Source organism: Asterias amurensis, chromosome 19 (genome assembly GCF_032118995.1).
Source record: "Asterias amurensis chromosome 19, ASM3211899v1".
Classification (NCBI taxonomy): Eukaryota; Metazoa; Echinodermata; class Asteroidea; order Forcipulatida; family Asteriidae; genus Asterias; species Asterias amurensis.
The window spans coordinates 978,290-996,416 of NC_092666.1; the positions used below are offsets into that span (position 1 = coordinate 978,290).

At 37.8% G+C, this 18,127-nt stretch overlaps 1 protein-coding gene across 1 annotated transcript in view; it reads left to right on the forward strand.

Annotated features, from left to right (window-relative positions):
* Nucleotides 1–18,001, forward strand: part of LOC139951612 (sodium/potassium-transporting ATPase subunit alpha-3-like) — a 48,829-nt gene extending 30,828 nt beyond the window's left edge. The window contains exons 9-22 of the mRNA XM_071950578.1: nt 357–555; nt 3,303–3,414; nt 3,732–3,864; nt 4,639–4,825; nt 5,647–5,822; nt 6,369–6,505; nt 7,020–7,237; nt 7,782–7,883; nt 8,425–8,579; nt 9,168–9,262; nt 10,068–10,242; nt 11,512–11,642; nt 12,077–12,178; nt 13,140–18,001. Coding sequence (XP_071806679.1) covers nt 357–555; nt 3,303–3,414; nt 3,732–3,864; nt 4,639–4,825; nt 5,647–5,822; nt 6,369–6,505; nt 7,020–7,237; nt 7,782–7,883; nt 8,425–8,579; nt 9,168–9,262; nt 10,068–10,242; nt 11,512–11,642; nt 12,077–12,178; nt 13,140–13,260 — 2,043 coding nt within the window. The 3' untranslated portion in view covers nt 13,261–18,001. The remainder of the gene's footprint in view (nt 1–356; nt 556–3,302; nt 3,415–3,731; nt 3,865–4,638; nt 4,826–5,646; nt 5,823–6,368; nt 6,506–7,019; nt 7,238–7,781; nt 7,884–8,424; nt 8,580–9,167; nt 9,263–10,067; nt 10,243–11,511; nt 11,643–12,076; nt 12,179–13,139) is intronic.
* Nucleotides 18,002–18,127: the final 126 nt, after the last annotated feature.

Here is an 18,127-nt window from a genome sequence, read left to right on the forward strand (position 1 = left end):
AACAGAATGTGTCACATTTGCTGCAAAAACACACTATCAAGCAAATAGCCATACAATTGCTGTAAAAAATTTCAAGCTTTTGTAATGTTCAAGCTTTTGTAATGATTTGTACAATTACATTGATGCACTCACATGGCATCAAAACATTTGTGCGCGTGTAAACAGATAGTTAGCGCTCTAGTCAATATATATAGCTCTATGCTCAACATTCATTGTCAAGAATTTAGAACCAATTTGAAAGTTTCTGTGAAATGTTGTAATAGTGGCTTGTTTGTATAGAGCTAAATTCCATCACATGTTGATCATTAAACAGTCCTCATATCGTAGAAAATGAAGTTTATATCTTGTCTTTTTAGGTATGCCTAACCCTGACTGCCAAACGTATGGCTAGTAAGAACTGCTTGGTCAAGAACTTGGAAGCTGTGGAAACCCTTGGCAGCACCTCCACCATCTGCTCCGATAAGACTGGTACCCTGACCCAGAACAGAATGACCGTCGCTCACATGTGGTTTGACAACTCTATTGTGGAAGCAGACACTACTGAGGATCAATCAGGTATAGATTAGGCATCGGGGAGGGCTGCCAAACCCTGTTTGGTTAGGCTGAGTTATATAAGGATGTTGGGGCTGGGGGCTTGGTCTTACTGCAGTGTCAGACTAAGGACATGTCTGAATTGGCGGCTACAGCTACGGCTATGGCTAGATGTCTGTGTCATCATACATTGAGGTATAGGACATCCTTAGCAACACCCTTAGCAACAGTTGTAGCTGTAGCCGCCAATTCAGCATGGCCCTAGAGAGGCTAGCGTTAACCTCGGTCTTACTTGTGTCAGCCTACACAGATGCCCTCTTCATAGACCTGCATGCTCATCCTAGCAACCAGCATAAGCTGAAATTTTTGCTCTTTTTACAACTTACATTTCTGGAAAATGTCTAGAATTGCTCTCTATTGGATGCTTTTCCCAATTCTTTTATTTAAGTTTCCTACATTAATCATGAATTTATTTTTAACTTATGTTTTTTTCTGCACATGCATGTTTGTTTGTCATTGTTGTTAGCTACTTAATTTTCTATTGGTTGTAAAGTATGGAAGATTGCAGTCTCTTCAAAATGTGATATCAGAATTTTGTTTTAACTCAAACACAAACAAAGAACATTTAAACCTGAAAAACATATTTGAGTTTTTTGTTGTACAGTTGTGATTGTAACCATGACATATTTCAGGTAGAAAAAGCGCAAGTTCATAACTCGAGGCTCAAAGACAAAAAGATTAAATACAAAAGCAAGACTAATAAACAGATGCAAAAAGATAGAAAAATAAAGCAGTAAGATTAAGTAATAAAGACACTTTACAATAGCTCTATCTGGTGAAGGAACCTTTGCTGCATTTTTTTTAACTCAAGCTTGTTATAATGCTTCTGAGTTTACAAGCTTTAAAGGCAATAGACCGATCCATTAAGCACTGCCCATTGCAGATTGACCAATCACAACCCATTGCGCCACCAAAAGTACCACAAATTAAAGTCGGACATGCGTGCGTTTGCTTGGCACGTGCTGCATAGTGGTGTGCAGAATGGCTTTGGAGTGGTTCACATGTTCTTGCTCAGAATTGGGTAGAGCCTAAGGGATCGTTCTATTGCTAGCATGTAAGTGAATAACTTGTTTTTTTAGCTGATACACAAGCATCGGGGATAAACAGCCGGATGTGATTGTTCCTGACACATGAAACCTTGTTGTTGGCCATAACTGCACTTCGAGTGTTTGTGACTGAGCAGCCCAACCAAAGATACATTGGCAACCTTCCCTGTAGTGGAAATCAGTTCTTTCTGTCTCTGCCTTTAAGGTTGTACATGCATCTTAAGATCCATCAAAGATCTTGGAGATTATTGGTGATGAATGAACATGAACAAACTGTGGATGGTTGCTGATAAATGTTTTTATGATGGAGTACCATCAATTCAGCAAAGCAATACGATTACATGTACCTGACATGACATGATTGTTAATCCTTTGCAACATTACATATAGCAGTGGCCTCCTTAACACCTCCAAATACTAAGTTGCTTATGTGGATTGAAAAACAAAGCACCATATTTGATGACTACCAAAAGTGACCATTCAAGTTTTCCCATCAATTCACATGTTCTCCTCTGAAAAACAATGAGTCTGCAAGAGTGTCATGTAATCTGTTGTGCGAATGTACATACATGTACTGCCGGCCGTGGTGAGCTGTATTACATAGACCTTATCGCAAATACCAATGCGCAAGCGCAGACTGTTGAATGAGGTGCATTGTGGGATATATATGAATCAAATTTGTAATCAGCTAGACCACAATGCACCTAATTCCAAGCTTTACGCGCGCGCCCCAGTATTTGCGAAAAGGTCTATGTACATGACATCACATTAGTGCACTGCCGTGGTGAGCTGTATTGTGACTTCACATACATGCACTGCTGTGGTGAGCTGTATTATGACATCACATTCATGTATAGTCGTGGTAATCTGTATTATGACATCACATACATGCACTGCCGTGTGAGCTGTATTGCGACTTTGCATACACGTCATGCACTGTCGTGGTGATCTGTATTATGACATCACATACATGCACTGTCGTGGTAATCTGTATTATGACATCACATACATGCACTGCTGTGGTGAGCTGTATTACATGTATGACATCAAACTCGTTTATTGCCGTGGTGAGCTGTGTTATGACATCGTAACATACGTAATGTCAAGGTGATCTGTATTATGAAATCACTTACATGCACTGTCGTGGTGAGTTGTATAATGACATCACATGTACGCATTGCCGTGGTGAGCTGTATGACATCACATATATGTATTGCTGTGGTGACCTGTATATACAGTGTTGTCTTGTAGCCACGGCATTCTTTCTTGCTTAGCATTGAGATATAAGGTTAATATTGTTAATGTTATTGGTTTATTAAAAATCAAAACTTGCAGCCAAAAGTTTGATTTGCGTTCAAGCTACAATAAAATACATCCAAACAACCAAGAGTAAAATCCTAGAGTAAAAACACAATAAAAAAAACTATAAAAATAGATTATTGTATTCATGATAAGATTTGAAATTAGAGTGATTGTCTTCTGTGTCTATTAAACCTCTTTCAAAGAGAACATGTACTACCTTAAAATGGCAAGACAGACGGATATTAAGATATTGGACCTGGAAAATAAATGCAGCCAGGTCCAAAACTTTCAGCACTTACTAACAAAGTCTGCACTAACAGCCCGTTTTTCCCGAAGAAATTCTTTTAAAATTTTTGTCCACAGGAGAATCTTTGGACAAAACTTCTCCCGGCTGGAACGCACTCTCCCGTATTGCTTGCCTGTGCAACAGGTCAGAGTTCAAGGCTGGTCAAGATGAAGTACCAATCCTCAAAAGGTAACGAGTTCAATATTTATTAATAAAACCTTTGAAAGCTGCGCTTGTGATTTTCAGCTTCAAGAAAGGCCTATCAAATGATTTGTTATTTTCTTAAATTTGGAATAGTAAAGGACTAATACCATTCGATTTTTGAATCTAGATTTCCCTCTCAGTTTTCTTAATCCATTTCAACATAAACTGTGAAGAAAACATTTTGTTTTCCCCCTCAACACTTCCACACATTCCATGAGTTATTGCATTCATTAAATGCTGATGATATTTTGATTGGTGTTAAACTCGACTATGACATGAGTTGTATGTTTGACTGTTTACAGGGAAACCACTGGTGATGCATCAGAGTCTGCTTTGGTTAAGTGTGTGGAGCTTTCCATGGGAAGTGTGCAACAATTCCGTCAGAAAAACAAGAAGATGGCTGAGATCCCATTCAACTCTACCAACAAATATCAGGTATTTTACCCTTTTACACCTGCCACTAAAATGTCTGAAATGAAAAGAGACCCAAAAAAAAAAGAAAAAAAAAAGACCCATATTTTGATGTTATTTTTAGCCAGAAGATGGTACTCTTTACTGACAATGACTTTAATGTGTTGGTGTCATGGGTGGGGAAAAAAATCACAAAAAAAAAATTGCCCAAAACCTTTTTGCCTGTTAATTTGTCAATTAATAACAATGTGTGGAATGAAACAACAAATACCGAGTGCTCATATGCTTACAGCAATCAGATAAAATTCCACACAAAAGAGATATAAAAAGATATGGAGAAGGCTAGACGGAGGAGGAAAATGTAATTTTGCCCATAACCTAAAGGTTCAGTCTGCTGATAAAAAATATTTCTAAAAGGTATATAATAAATGTTAAATTTGCATCGGGGATAAAGAATACTAATTTTGGTTTTTACCCATACACCGATGTGTAATACTCAGTACTTTCCCCGAGTCCTTTTAAAAAACAACAACAACATAGGATTCGAACTGCCTCTAGCTACCGGGCAATCTCGGTAGTCTAGTTGGTAAGACACTGCTCTAGAATTGCAAGGGTCGTGGGTTTGAATCCCACCCAAGTAATTTGCTGTGATAATTTTTCACAGGACTCAGGGAAAGGATTAAGTATACAGTGCCAACACACATCGATGTATGGGTAAAAACCAAAATTAATATTTCTAAATGTACAAAGATTATCTGAGTATGCTTACCAAGTATATTTTGTTTACTATTAATGCAGGTATCTGTGCATGAGTGCGAAGGAGATGAACGCTACCTCCTTGTCATGAAGGGAGCTCCTGAGCGCATCTTAGATCGTTGTACTTCCATCTTATTGGATGGCAAGGAACAGCCTCTTGGTGATGACATGAAGATTGCTTTTAATAATGCATATCTTGAGCTTGGTGGGCTTGGTGAACGTGTACTTGGTAAGCTTGATGTTACAGAGGAAGGCAAATTACAGATTTAATTTTGTGATGTATACATTTTCCAATAAAAAGAGTCCTCATGTAAAAGGGGTAAGTCTCTAACCTCTGGTAAAAATTGCAGTCTAAACCCTTTCATTGCAACATTTGTCAAAATAAACAACCCCAAAAACAACAAACTGCTTCAAGATACGTTCACAATTACTTCTGTGACTCATGGAATTTCACGTTGGCTTTACTATCCTTGATGCGTTCTTTGTTTCACCCCTTCAAAATATTAGTAAAGTGGTGCACAGTGATATATTTTTTTCTCTGCAAAGTGATGGCTTAAAAACTACATGGCTAAAAACATTTGTTCCAGTGACTGACTATAGTTAGACATGAAATCAGACATGAAATACAAAAACCATTAAAGGACTGTGATTACAGGGTTTCAATTGTGTGGTACTGGTTTTTACCCTTACACCGATTGGTGTTAGCACTATATACTACGTACTTTCCCAAGTTCTGTGAAAACAAAATCACAGGTATATTACTTGTGTGGGACCTTTGCAATGGACCCATCCCATGAAACATGCTAATTACATTCACTCATGCGTACATACCCTATTGGTTGGCAAACGCCATAGAGTTGTGCACTAAGCAGACGCGCAATCACGTCTGCGTCACGCGCCCATTAGCCGTGTACAAAACAGTGCGATATTCCCTCATTTTACCAACCAAAATGTTAGTGCGCACGCGCTATGTGCAATTTACATATTTCATGGGAAGGGTCTATTGTAGAGCAGTGTGTTAATGAATTTGATGATGTTGATATTGACCAGGATTCTGCCAGTATATGCTCCCAGAGAAGGAATTCCCTCGTGGCTTTGTGTTTGATGCTGAGGAGACCAACTTCCCTCTGGAGGGACTTTGCTTTGTAGGTCTCATGTCTATGATTGATCCCCCACGTGCAGCTGTACCAGACGCTGTAGGAAAATGTAGAAGTGCAGGAATCAAGGTATGTACAAATGCACTCAAAACAACTTCGCTTAATTGTAGGTTGACATTAGATCTGTGTAGACCAGTACAGTATTACTAAATGGAGAGAAAAGTGTAAAAGATTTTTATAACAAGGAACAACCAAGAACAGACTGGACAACGGCTTAAAACCGACATGATGAACAAAAAGGCTCGCTGTATGACGTCATTCAGTTATTACAAAATGCATGTGTACCATCTAAAGTATGTCAAACATACTTGCATTAGCACAGATTTTATGCATCTCTTTGGGCTAAAAAGCAGGCAAGCTTCAACTAGTACTTATTGCAGACTGAAACACGACTTCATATAAAATGACATTATTCTACCACTGCAGGTTACTAATGGAGCATACCTGTTACCAGTATGAGTTTGGTCTTGGCTTTCAAACTGTTTCTTGTTTATCATTTTTTGCTTTGTCAGTCCAAAGGGAAAAAAAAATAACAAAGCATTTTGCTTTGGTTTTATTCTTATTCCTCTTGAAACGGTTCCCTTATTTACTTGTAACTTGCATCTGGTCTTGCAGGTTATCATGGTTACTGGTGATCATCCAATCACAGCTAAGGCTATTGCTAAGGGTGTCGGCATCATCTCCGAGGGTAACGAGACAGTTGAGGACATTGCTGAGCGTCTTAACATCGATGTGGCTCAGGTCAACAAAAGGTAAGCCTTTTCTTGATTTACAGTTGCCAATAACACCCTATTCAACGTGCACAAAAGGAATGGACTCCCCTAAAAGGCAGACATGGTAGACGCGCATTGTTTTGGGGTACGTAAACACGTGTACCATCCTTTTGTGCGTGTTTTTGCCACCCAAAATGGCTGACAGGAGATTCATGTGTATGTGCGCTTTGCGTTGTGAATAGGTCCTATACATCAACACTAAAACAGCAATCTGTACTCCACAAATACAGAACATTAAATACTTGTACCGCACATATTATTTGAATTTGTCCAGTGTTAGCCATCTCTTAATGTCTACATAAAAGCTTCACCCAAACCATGTGACATATCACCACTGGACTGAGTCTGAAGAAATCAAATTGTAGCACGACTCCCTACAAGCGTGACCGAGCACTATATTGAGCAAGACATCATTCAAATATGTCATTGTCTTCCTTTCTATTATCAAAATGTAAATAGATTTTAATTTCCAGTTGATTGTTTTCCCTGATAGAGATGCCAAGGCCATTGTTGTCCATGGCTCTGAGCTTCGTGACATCAGTAATGAGGACCTAGATGACATCCTGAACAACCACACTGAGATTGTGTTTGCCCGTACCTCCCCACAGCAGAAATTGATTATTGTAGAAGGCTGTCAGCGTGGTGGTGCTATTGTAGCTGTAACTGGTGATGGTGTGAATGATTCCCCTGCTCTCAAGAAAGCTGATATTGGTAAGACAATCTTTGAAAAGAATTACCCATTGTTACAACGTAGGGCACAATTTTAACTTAAAGCAAAACAAGTAGCTATGCTCAGAAAAACATACCAGTATGAGATACCAGTATGAGATAACCAGCTAGAATACCATTCCACATCATTTGTGACTGGGGCCGATTTCACAAAGAGCTAAGATTGATATAATCTTAGATAATAGTGAAAGAAAAAACACACGAAGTTGTGTGCTTGCAGATGCTTGATTTCGAGACCTCAAAATCTAATTATGAGGTCTCAAAATCAAATTCGTGGAAAACTACTTCTTTCTTAAAAACTATGTTACTTCAGAGGGAGCTGTTTCTCACAATATTTTATACTATCAACAGCTCTCCATTACTCGTTACCAAGTAAGGTTTTATGCTTGCAATTTATTGAAGTATTTTAAAGCAAAACAATAAAGAATAAGAAAGTCACTTGGTTGGATTCATGAATGTCTGTATGTGATGAGTTGTTTACAAACTTTGCAGTATTTCTAATTGTTGTGTTTTATTTGCTATGTAGGTGTTGCCATGGGTATTGCTGGATCTGATGTCAGTAAACAAGCCGCTGATATGATTCTGCTGGATGATAACTTTGCATCAATCGTTACTGGTGTTGAAGAAGGTTAGTTGCTTAACTCTTAATTCATTTTTGCATACCAAGAGAATCTCGTAATATGTTGACTGCATCTGGTGTGTTCTACGAGACGATTTCTCATGTCAAGTGTTTTTTGTAACTTGACCTGGACACTTTAAATGTTTGGATTGTGGTCCACATTCATAAAGTCTGTATGCTCAAAGATTATCAAAGCACAGAAAAAAATCATGCCAAGCAGAACATGGTACCAGCCAAAATGCCATCAGGTTTATATTTTACTAGAAAGGGTACCAGCTTAAACGCCATAAAGTGAATTTTGTTTTCAACCTGCTTGCTTGCGTGATGTTTGAACAATTTGGGCAAAGTAGACTGGAAGCAAGCACTGCTTTTCTGCCTCCAGTGGGACTGTATTTGTACAAATCAGAACCATACTGCAAATCAAATCAAATACTGTAAGAAAGGACTGATTGCAAAAAGTTGGTCTAGTGTAATATATTGAAGCTGCAACTGTTAATCTGTACTTACTAGCATTTGATTTGTAACAATCATGTTGTTCGTTTCTCTTCAGGTCGTTTGATTTTTGACAACTTGAAGAAGTCTATTGCGTACACATTGACCAGCAACATCCCTGAGATCTCTCCCTTCCTGTTCTTCATCTTGGCTCAGGTTCCTCTTCCACTTGGCACTGTTACCATTCTCTGCATTGATCTGGGGACTGATCTGGTATGTACAAAACATACATGTATTTATAACACACATGTTGCTGGCTCTGTGTTCTAGTTGGCTGAAATGCGATCACGTGGGGTTAACTAAGATAGGCTAGTGCATGAGATTTGGGACGCTTTGAACTAAATGCGTGTCAAGACATCGCGCGCGCATAATTTGTGGGAAACAGTTCACGATCTCGGCAATAACCTTCAGGTATGATATTCTTCTTACTATATTCTGATTTCAGATTTCAGAAATAGCCTGAAAAAATATATTAAACCATACACCATATGACCAAGTAAAGCCCTTGTGCTAAAAAATTATTGTCCTTCTTTCCAAGGACCGAATATCCTGCTTGATACTTGATTTATGTTTACACGCTACAGCGCCCTCTCTTGATGTGAACAGTAAACAGCAACTAAAACACTGAATTTGGGAAGCTAAAAGTGTTCCTAATTGCATATGATGTAATTACTCTTGCGTTAATTGTTGAATGAAAATCGTTAAATTATAAAACCATGACAAGTGTCTATGCTTAGTAAGTGATTTACAAGCGATGTATTCAGCTGGACTCTGACCTTTAACCTTTGACCCTAAACACAGGTACCCGCTATTTCCCTCGCCTATGAAGAAGCTGAAAGTGACATCATGAAGCGACAGCCACGTGACCCAATCAACGATAAACTTGTCAATGATCGGTATGTACAAACCACATTCACTTCATCTCCCATGCTTTTAATTTTAAGAAATAATTCCAATAAAGAAAATCAAGTTGTTAAAAATCTGATTAAATTACTTGTTCTTAAAACCTTTATAAATTTAGATTTAAGATTTAACTCTTTTTAAATTAATCATGTTAAAAACATGAGAATTTTCTTTGTGGTGGATTTTATGGAATCCTTAACAAATAATTAGGCATGAATTCAAATAAAACATTAAGAACACAAAGATATTACAACACAACTTATTAACTATATTGGTGCCCCTATTACTTGGTATGATCGTAGATCCTCAAAAATAAACTCTAAAGCCTGTTGGCCTTACGGATCCTGTAAAATGAACATGATACAGAAATATACACCAATAGATGGTAGGACCTTGAACCTAAAGATCTGAGGTAGAATTTGAATCAAGTAATTTTTTGGAAAGTTTTTAACATAAACCATGTAAGTTGAAAGATGGAGATTCCATTGACAATATTTATACTATGGCCTTTTGAAACCACGGCTTTCGATTCGGCTTTATGCTCCATCCTCTCCTCTGAAACCCTGGGCGCGTATACACAAAGCACGCGCCACTGTCAAAACAACCACGGGGCCAAGCTAGCCTGAGCCGAATCCAAAGCCAAATCCAGTCGTTTCGGAAAGGGCCTATGAGCGTTGTGACTAGCTCGTTTCTCTGACTCTGTGCAAAGATTGATCAGTATGTCCTATGGTCAGACTGGTGATCAATATTTATACTAGGAACGTTTTGACTAGCTCGTTTCTCTGCTTATGTCCACAGATTGATCAGTATGTCCTATGGTCAGATCGGTATGATCCAGGCCTCAGCTGGCTTCTTTACCTACTTTGTCATTATGGCTGAGAATGGCTTCCTGCCACATACTCTATTCAACCTCCGTCGAGCCTGGGATAACAGGGGTGTCAATAACGTTGAGGACTCCTATGGACAGGAATGGGTGAGTGGAATTAATACTATTGCCTCTATCTTTAATACTTTGATCTTCGTTCAGAATATTGACAAATAATTCTAATGGGTTGAGCTCTAGGTTAGAAACTTGTTCATCCTGCATTGGACAGAGCACTATGTCCAGGTTGTACCTAAACCAATTCTAGTGGTGGGCTCTAAATCCAATTTAGTCCACCAAGGCTGAGTGGTTCAACACAAATATCCATGTCTAGACAAGTTAGATATGGGGCCATCATTGCTGAAGTGCAATCAATGGAAAATGTGTGCTGGGCAGCACAGTGTGTTTTGCTCAGAGTGCTGGGCGAAATTTGTTAGTTGGGCAGGCCCACCCAGCACCGCCCACTGTGGCTACAACAGTGACTATATCATCCCTGCATCATTCCATAATGCTGTTTCTTGCACAAGAAAGCTACACTAAGCAAACATGCACACCTATCTCACACACACACAATGACAATAATATAAGTTATCAAACAAGCGCGAGTGGAATACGGAAAAATATAGCGCTTCTGCGTCCCATATCCAACGATATGATAACGTATTTATCTTCGAGCAAACTTGGCGCGTGACATAGAACACACAAGACGCATGGTAGTGATATTAGCAGTGCAACATAGGTTTTTATCACCACTCCATTCTGCCAATCTGATTGGACGATTAGCGTGTACTTGAAGATAATAGTTGGTATGACTAGTATCACAACCAGGGGCCAATTTCATAGAGCTGCTTAAAGCACAAAAATAGCTCGCTTGTTTTACACATGTTACTGGCCAAAATTTCATGCCATATACATTGCTTATGACTGGTATTTAGCTGTTGCTTACTTAGCATAACAATTAAGTGGAGTCTTGGCCGGTAATCTGATTTTACTAAGCAAGGATTTTTTCGCTTAAGCAAAATTTTGTGCTTAAGCAACTCTATGAAATTGGGCCCTGAGGTTGGCTTCAGCAATGTGTAATACCCCAGTCACAGTTAGCTTGCGATGGGTTTGCAAGTAGTTTGCATTGGATTTCATGCTGGGGGCCTCATAAGACTCATTGCGGCTGCTGGACTGCATCAAGTTACTTTTAACTCGGACTTTAAACCTGGAGTTTCCCATCACATACTGATTAAGGATAAGATGGTCTGTGCCTGGCCAAACAGTTTATCACACATAGCCTACGTGTGCCTACATTCTCTATGTGTGCTTACACATCGTGCATCGGACGAGTGCCTGCCGGACACCCTTAATTAAGCAATCTTTGATTTGTCCTTACAGAGTTACCGGCAGCGCAAGGTGCTTGAATACACATGCCACACTGCCTTCTTTGTGAGTATCGTCATTGTGCAGTGGGCAGATATCATCATCTGTAAGACTAGACGTAACTCCCTCATCCACCAGGGAATGAAGTAAGTCTGCTTTCTCTTAGTCTACTCCCATCTTCACATATGGTTCCCTGTCTTCAAAGTACTGATAAACATTACACAAACAGGACCAGTTTATTTCCTCGAAAAACAAATGGGTCCAATGACATGGTTCTGTTTGTGGCAGAGTTCAGCACTCGAGGCTCACGTGATTATGTACTTTACGGTGCCTTAAGCGCAGAATTCTGCAGTAAGCAAAGCCATGAAACTGAGCCCTGATGGCGTATTGCCTATCATACAATGATGTACTGTTAAATGTTTTTTTTTACCCAATGAAATATTAACTTCAGCATATAATCATTTGAAATGTTTGTATAAGAATGCCAAAATGAAATGTATTTCTACTGTTTTACATTTTGTTTTTCACTAGCTGAAATATTGAAATGTTGTTTTAACATAGTAAATTTGTTTGCCAACAGTAACTGGGTGCTCAACTTTGGTCTGGTATTCGAGACGGCTCTTGCTGCATTCCTTTCCTACACACCAGGTCTGGAGAACGGCCTCCGCATGTACCCACTCAGGTGAGAGGTTCAAATCAAATTTCTGATGGGGATGAGAAATTTCAGACTTATATCTGAACTCTGACTTATGGTCTGCCTGGTCAAACAAAATGTTGTATTTTTCTTAAGATAACAATTTGTCTACCTCTCTAGCTCTGAGGATGCTGTTTACTTGTTTTCTATTACTCAAGAGTATTAATTTTGGTTGAACCCTTACACCGATGTGTAATAGCACTGTATACTCACTACTTTCCTGAGGTTTTATATAAAAAGTCCACAGGCATATTATTTGAGTGGGATTCAAACTCATGACCTTTGCAATTTTAGAGCAACTAGACCACCAAGATTGCCCGGTAGCTAGAGGCAGTTTGAAGCCTTTATATTTTAGCACGTCTCCTGCAACGATTGAAGAGATGTTTAATTTGCATCTGGGATCAATTCTGATGTTGAATGCACTGGACACTATTGGTAATCACTCAAAATAATTGTTAGCATAAAAACTTACTTGGTAACAAGCAATGGAGAGCTGTTGATGGCATTAAACATTGTGAGAAACGGCTCCCTCTGAAGTAATGTAGTTGTGAGAAAAAAGTAATTTCTCACTAAAATGTTTGAATTTGATTTTGAGACCTCAGAATTAGATTTTGAGGCCTCGAAATCAAGCATCTGAAAGCACACAACTTTGTGTGACAAGGGTGTCTTTTCTTCCATTATGCTCTCACAACTTCGATGACCAATTGAGCTCAAATATTCACAGATTTGTTACTTTATGCATATATTGAGAAAACACTAAGTGAGAAGACTGGTCTTTGACAATTTACCAATAGTGTCCAGTGTCTTTGAATAACTCCAGAGGTTATCACATGACCTCTGAAGATCTGGACCCAAGTTTCAGACTCTCACCCCAGGTCTCACTGTTGACATCATGTTTTGATTTGTGCAATTCCTCACTTTTTTCTCCTTATTTTTGTTTTGGTTCTAGGATTGGATGGTGGTTTGTCGCCTTCCCTTTCAGTATTCTTATCTTTGTGTATGATGAGTGTCGTCGGTTCATCCTCCGTCGTAACCCAGGAGGCTGGGTCGAGAAGGAAACATACTATTAATGTATCACCAAAAGACGCCTAGTTGGGCGTAAGTGAGTTGGGACTGGGGTAAGAGGTTGTTGACACCCAGTTTCAAATCAATCAATTTACTTAAAAGGTCCCTTTGCCTGTTGAACCTACATTTGCGTGTTCCCCTAAAGGTTAAGTGATGGACTAGTGAAATAAAGATGGTTACTTGAGGCTCTTTATAGCATGATCAAAGGAACATGATCTTATGAAGTCGGGAAACATGTCAATGTAGATATCAAACAATGTCATCTAAAGTCCATGTATTTGGAAGGGGTTACCGTTAAGTTTGCTCAACCTAGTCGAGGCTAGGCTGTCTTAAGAGAGGTCGGTATGAACATTACTGCAAAGGAGGGACTTACTTAGGAATTCTCTAATAAATGAATTTGTAGGAAAATTTAAAAAAGGAGTGTGGCTGCTGTGTAAAGCAGTTGATAATTTTTAGAAGTATTGATACATTTTTGGGGCTGTCAAAAGCCTAGTTTTTAATTTAGGACTGAATGCAAAGTGTGTATAAATTATCTGTGGAGAAACGTATTGGAACACAAAAGTAAAACACCATTTAAATGTATTCTCATAAAATCCCAAGACCAATGATTAGGGATCACTTGTAGTGTTGATCCAACAGTCAGATTAGATTATGCTTGGTGAGGCAGGAAAGGGCGGGGCCAGAAAGGGTGAAAGGGGACGCGAGGACAACATTTGATATAAGCTGTAGTTAAAAAATATATATAAAAAAAAAAAAACACAAAAACAAAAGATTTTATAATATCCTATATCTACACATCAAGTTATATTCATGTTCATGTGTTTAACCAGGCACTTTAGTAATATGGGGGTATCTAGTTAATTTGCTATTAAAGATAAGCCAACATTTTTTGATATAACATTCCTAGTTAAGATATGTGCAAATCAAATCAAATAAAAAAAAAAGGGTGGGGGGAACACATCCCAAGATACATCCATGATTATTGTACATTGAAACAATGCCATGTATAATTATACACTTACAATAAAGTCTTATCAAAAGCATTTGAATTCTCCAGAGGTCTATGCAAGTAACAGTATTACTTCACAGTGTCAACATTGCCAACCAATTTGACATATTTACTTGTTGGACTAACTTTAGCTCTGTCTTAAAATTTCAAAAAGAAAAAATGTTTTCATTAAGATGGGATCTGCCACAATCTAAGAGGGAAAAGGGACATGACAATAAGCGCTTCTCTGATGTCGCAAATATAGATTTGGATCAGTGTAGAGCTTGGACCAACAATGACATCTTGTTTTAATGTACAATAATCAATTCAAACAAACTATTAATGTATGCAAATCTTGAAATATTCTGTTGATGTAACCAAGTTGTTTGCATATCTTGTTATTGTCTGCTGCATGTAGAGCAAGCTAAGTAGGTGTGTTATACAAGAAGTAGTAGTTGTACAAAACTTCAATTCACGCTCCTACAAAACTGCCAAGTCTTTTATTGCATCTGCCTGTTGCCCTATTTCATAAAGCTGCTAAAACACAGACTTGCAAACCGAAGAACATTTTGCGCAAGTCACCGTTCATAACGTGGTTGTCACTGCCTCTGATTAAAGAAAAATGAAGTTGTTATTCTGAGTTCATGAAACTGATTGGCAGAAAACACCTTTTCTCGCTTTTTTTGGTTTGATGCTCTTATTTTAATCTTCATGCTGAGTGTAGTTGCAAAAATATTATAAAACCCAATCCAAGTCTAGAGAAGAATGAAGTATTTTTGTCTCCAACAAATTATGACTTGGTGCATTGGTGCATTTTCGTTTGCTTCCTGCACTGGTAACCCTGATGGCCAACCCTATGCGTTCCACTTCACTTCGCTGGTAGTTTGCATAGATTAATAGATATGTAAATGCTTTGAATCTTGACTGCTTGTCAACTCTTTCAGGATTTATGTTTTCTTGTGTTGTACTTCGTTTTTAAACATTTTGTCATCAGAAAATGTTTTGTTTTATTTCCTTGTTTTTTCCTCCTTTCTTTTCAGTTCCTTTTTTTATTTTAATTCTAACCATTTGAGTGATTGTTGATATTGTATTGCAATATGCTTGTTCGTTATTGTAAGTTTTGATAAAAAATAATAATTACATAAGGTTATCAGATGTTATATATTCATATAGACATTACATAAATTAATGTACATTGCAGTTAGTCAGTAGGGAGAGTTTTTGGTTAGCTTTTACAGTTGTTAACATAGCAAACCATAGAGAGTATTGTGCGACATTTGTCAGTGTATATTAAGACAGACAGTTCGAGGACTTGTTTTTATCATAACAAAATCGATGTATTTAGGCAGCCAATCACCGGCAGTCTTACACACACTATTTACCAAAGCATTACGGCTATAAACCAACAAATGTAAAGTATTTTCTCTAGCGGCATATTAGGGATTGTCAACTAATGTACATAACATGTATTTGAACTGAACTGGATGAGGTTGGGCACCAGACTCGCTACATAAATCCATATATTTTCTAACAACAGGATTATCTGAACATATGAACACTGCATTAGGGCAGCCATTTTGTTTTCCTTCATTCAACTACATACTGCTAGACTGAGGCTGGAAGTGTGGAGTATTCTAGTCACTTTAATTATGGATATGGAACCTATAGCCATGGCAAAACGTAAAACTCACAAAACATTGATGGATGACAGGTATGCTCAGTATTACTATTAACTTTCCTTGCTTTCTTTGTAATTAATTGTGTTTTCTTTTTGTGAGTTTAAGACAGTTTGGATTTTAAACGGTAGGAATGTTTTCTTTTGGATACTTGACGTTAATAATCATAGCAACATTTGGAGACTTAACATGGACTACAACTGTTTAGTAACAAGAGAGAGAGAGAGAGAAAGTGTGATATTTTGCACTGTTGGTTGTTATTCTGGTCATCAACCTTTAATATCAAGTATGAAGATAAAGACAGGGAAGTACATTTACTCCGATTAAAACTTTGATTCAATTGGTTTGGTCATGGCAGCTACATTACCTTGCATTATTTATGTAAATTAGTGTAAATGCTATTCCACAATTTTGCAGGTCGCGACTGTCCTTGCTCTAGAATATCTATTAACCGTTAGGACCATGTACCATGTTGCATTCGGACATACTACTCTTTCTGTAGGTAATTGCACGTAAAGATTCACCAAGTCATAGCAAGGGACTTGGTTACCAGCCATACAAGATGTGCGTTTGTAACTCTAAAAAGTAGAAGATTGGTGTTTGACGGTGTTTATACAAAGTGGACTCTGCATCACGTACATTAGAATATAACTTTACATGTATTGCCTTGCATTTCTTTTCCTTCTCTCCCATTGGTTGCTATTAAGTGATTTGTTCTGTAGTGTCCAATTATAGTCGACCTTACATCATGACAACCTCAGGTGAACTTAATAAGTATCTAAATATAAAAAGAAGTAATCCACACATTTTGCATTTTTTGGAAACTTTGTTCATGGGAAACAACTGCAAACTGCTGTTGAGAAATGCACATAAAACAAAAAAGGTTGAAAATCTAAATCTGTTTAAAGTTAGTTGCATGTAATATTTTCTTAATCTATGCAGTTGACGTATAAATTAGTAGGACACTATCTTAAGCAATACAGGGGGGTATTGTTTGAAGCAGTGCTGAAGTTAACCATGTTTCCCATATGTAAAGAATGGTGTTTACTAAGTATAGTATCAAACTTCCGTTTATTTAAAACAAATTAGTAAATGATTGTATGTTTAAATTTAAGCTTGACTTATTTTAGTTTTTATATTGAGTTTAAAATTATGTGTCTGATTTCACTTTTAGGGTCTACTGATTGTGTGGTCCCTTACATTCTCTATGAATTATTTGGTTGAGGGATTGATTTACAGACCAAAATAGAGAATCTGAAGTTGTGCAAAACATTGGGCAAACTTTGACCGGTTACCAAAGTTACACAATGGTTACCAGTTAAGTAGAAGTTGACTTGCGCAATCTTTGGGTCATTGCAAATCTGTCCTTTTCTAAGGAATGGTAATGGACCACAATGTTACTATACCAATAAGTGTATTATTGTATTTTGGCTAATCACCGAGTATATTTTGTGTTTTTTGGTAATAGTTTGATAAAGTGATTTTGTTTTCAGTCTCAAACAATTTGGAGTAGTTCCTCTTGTAGCTCTGGTATTTTTAACTTGTAGTTTGACTGTTAAAGATCTTTTAATTAGCAGCACATTTTGATGGTTGCTTGTTAGTTTGGGGGAAGGGGGGTGGCAAACCTGCTGGACACATTGTCGATTAAGTGTGTGAGTATGAATGATTTTACTATCTTTGCGCATGTTTGCATCCCCTATGGTTCAAACAGCACCATTTGGTTATTCCTTTAGTCCCATAGAGGGGTTGCGTCAAATGTATTCAGCATGTGCACAAAATTACTGGAAACCCCTTCTGTGTTGTGGTATATCCCATTTGATATTCACCTACAGGTTGTTAATATTGTATTACATAACGAACCCACAATGTGCAGATAATCTGTTCCATGGTTTTGTGGTAGGTCTTAATTTTAATTGACCCCTCTAAGGCAGTGTAGCCTCCCTGTATTGTGAATATGAATCTTTAATACATGGGAGGTTCCATTGTCTTTGAAGGGATTCAGTATATGGAAGCTGCAGCTTCATACAATAATAAAATTGTCCTTTGTGAGTTTAACAAATAAAATACCAGTTTCCACCTTAATGTTTCATGTCTTGTGTTTGTGTTTCATTCAATGTGCTCTTTAAAGTTGGTTTACATCGAATTGCAATTAATTATGACCCAACCATCTAGCCTTCGGAGCTATTTGCACTCACCCCGCCCACAGTA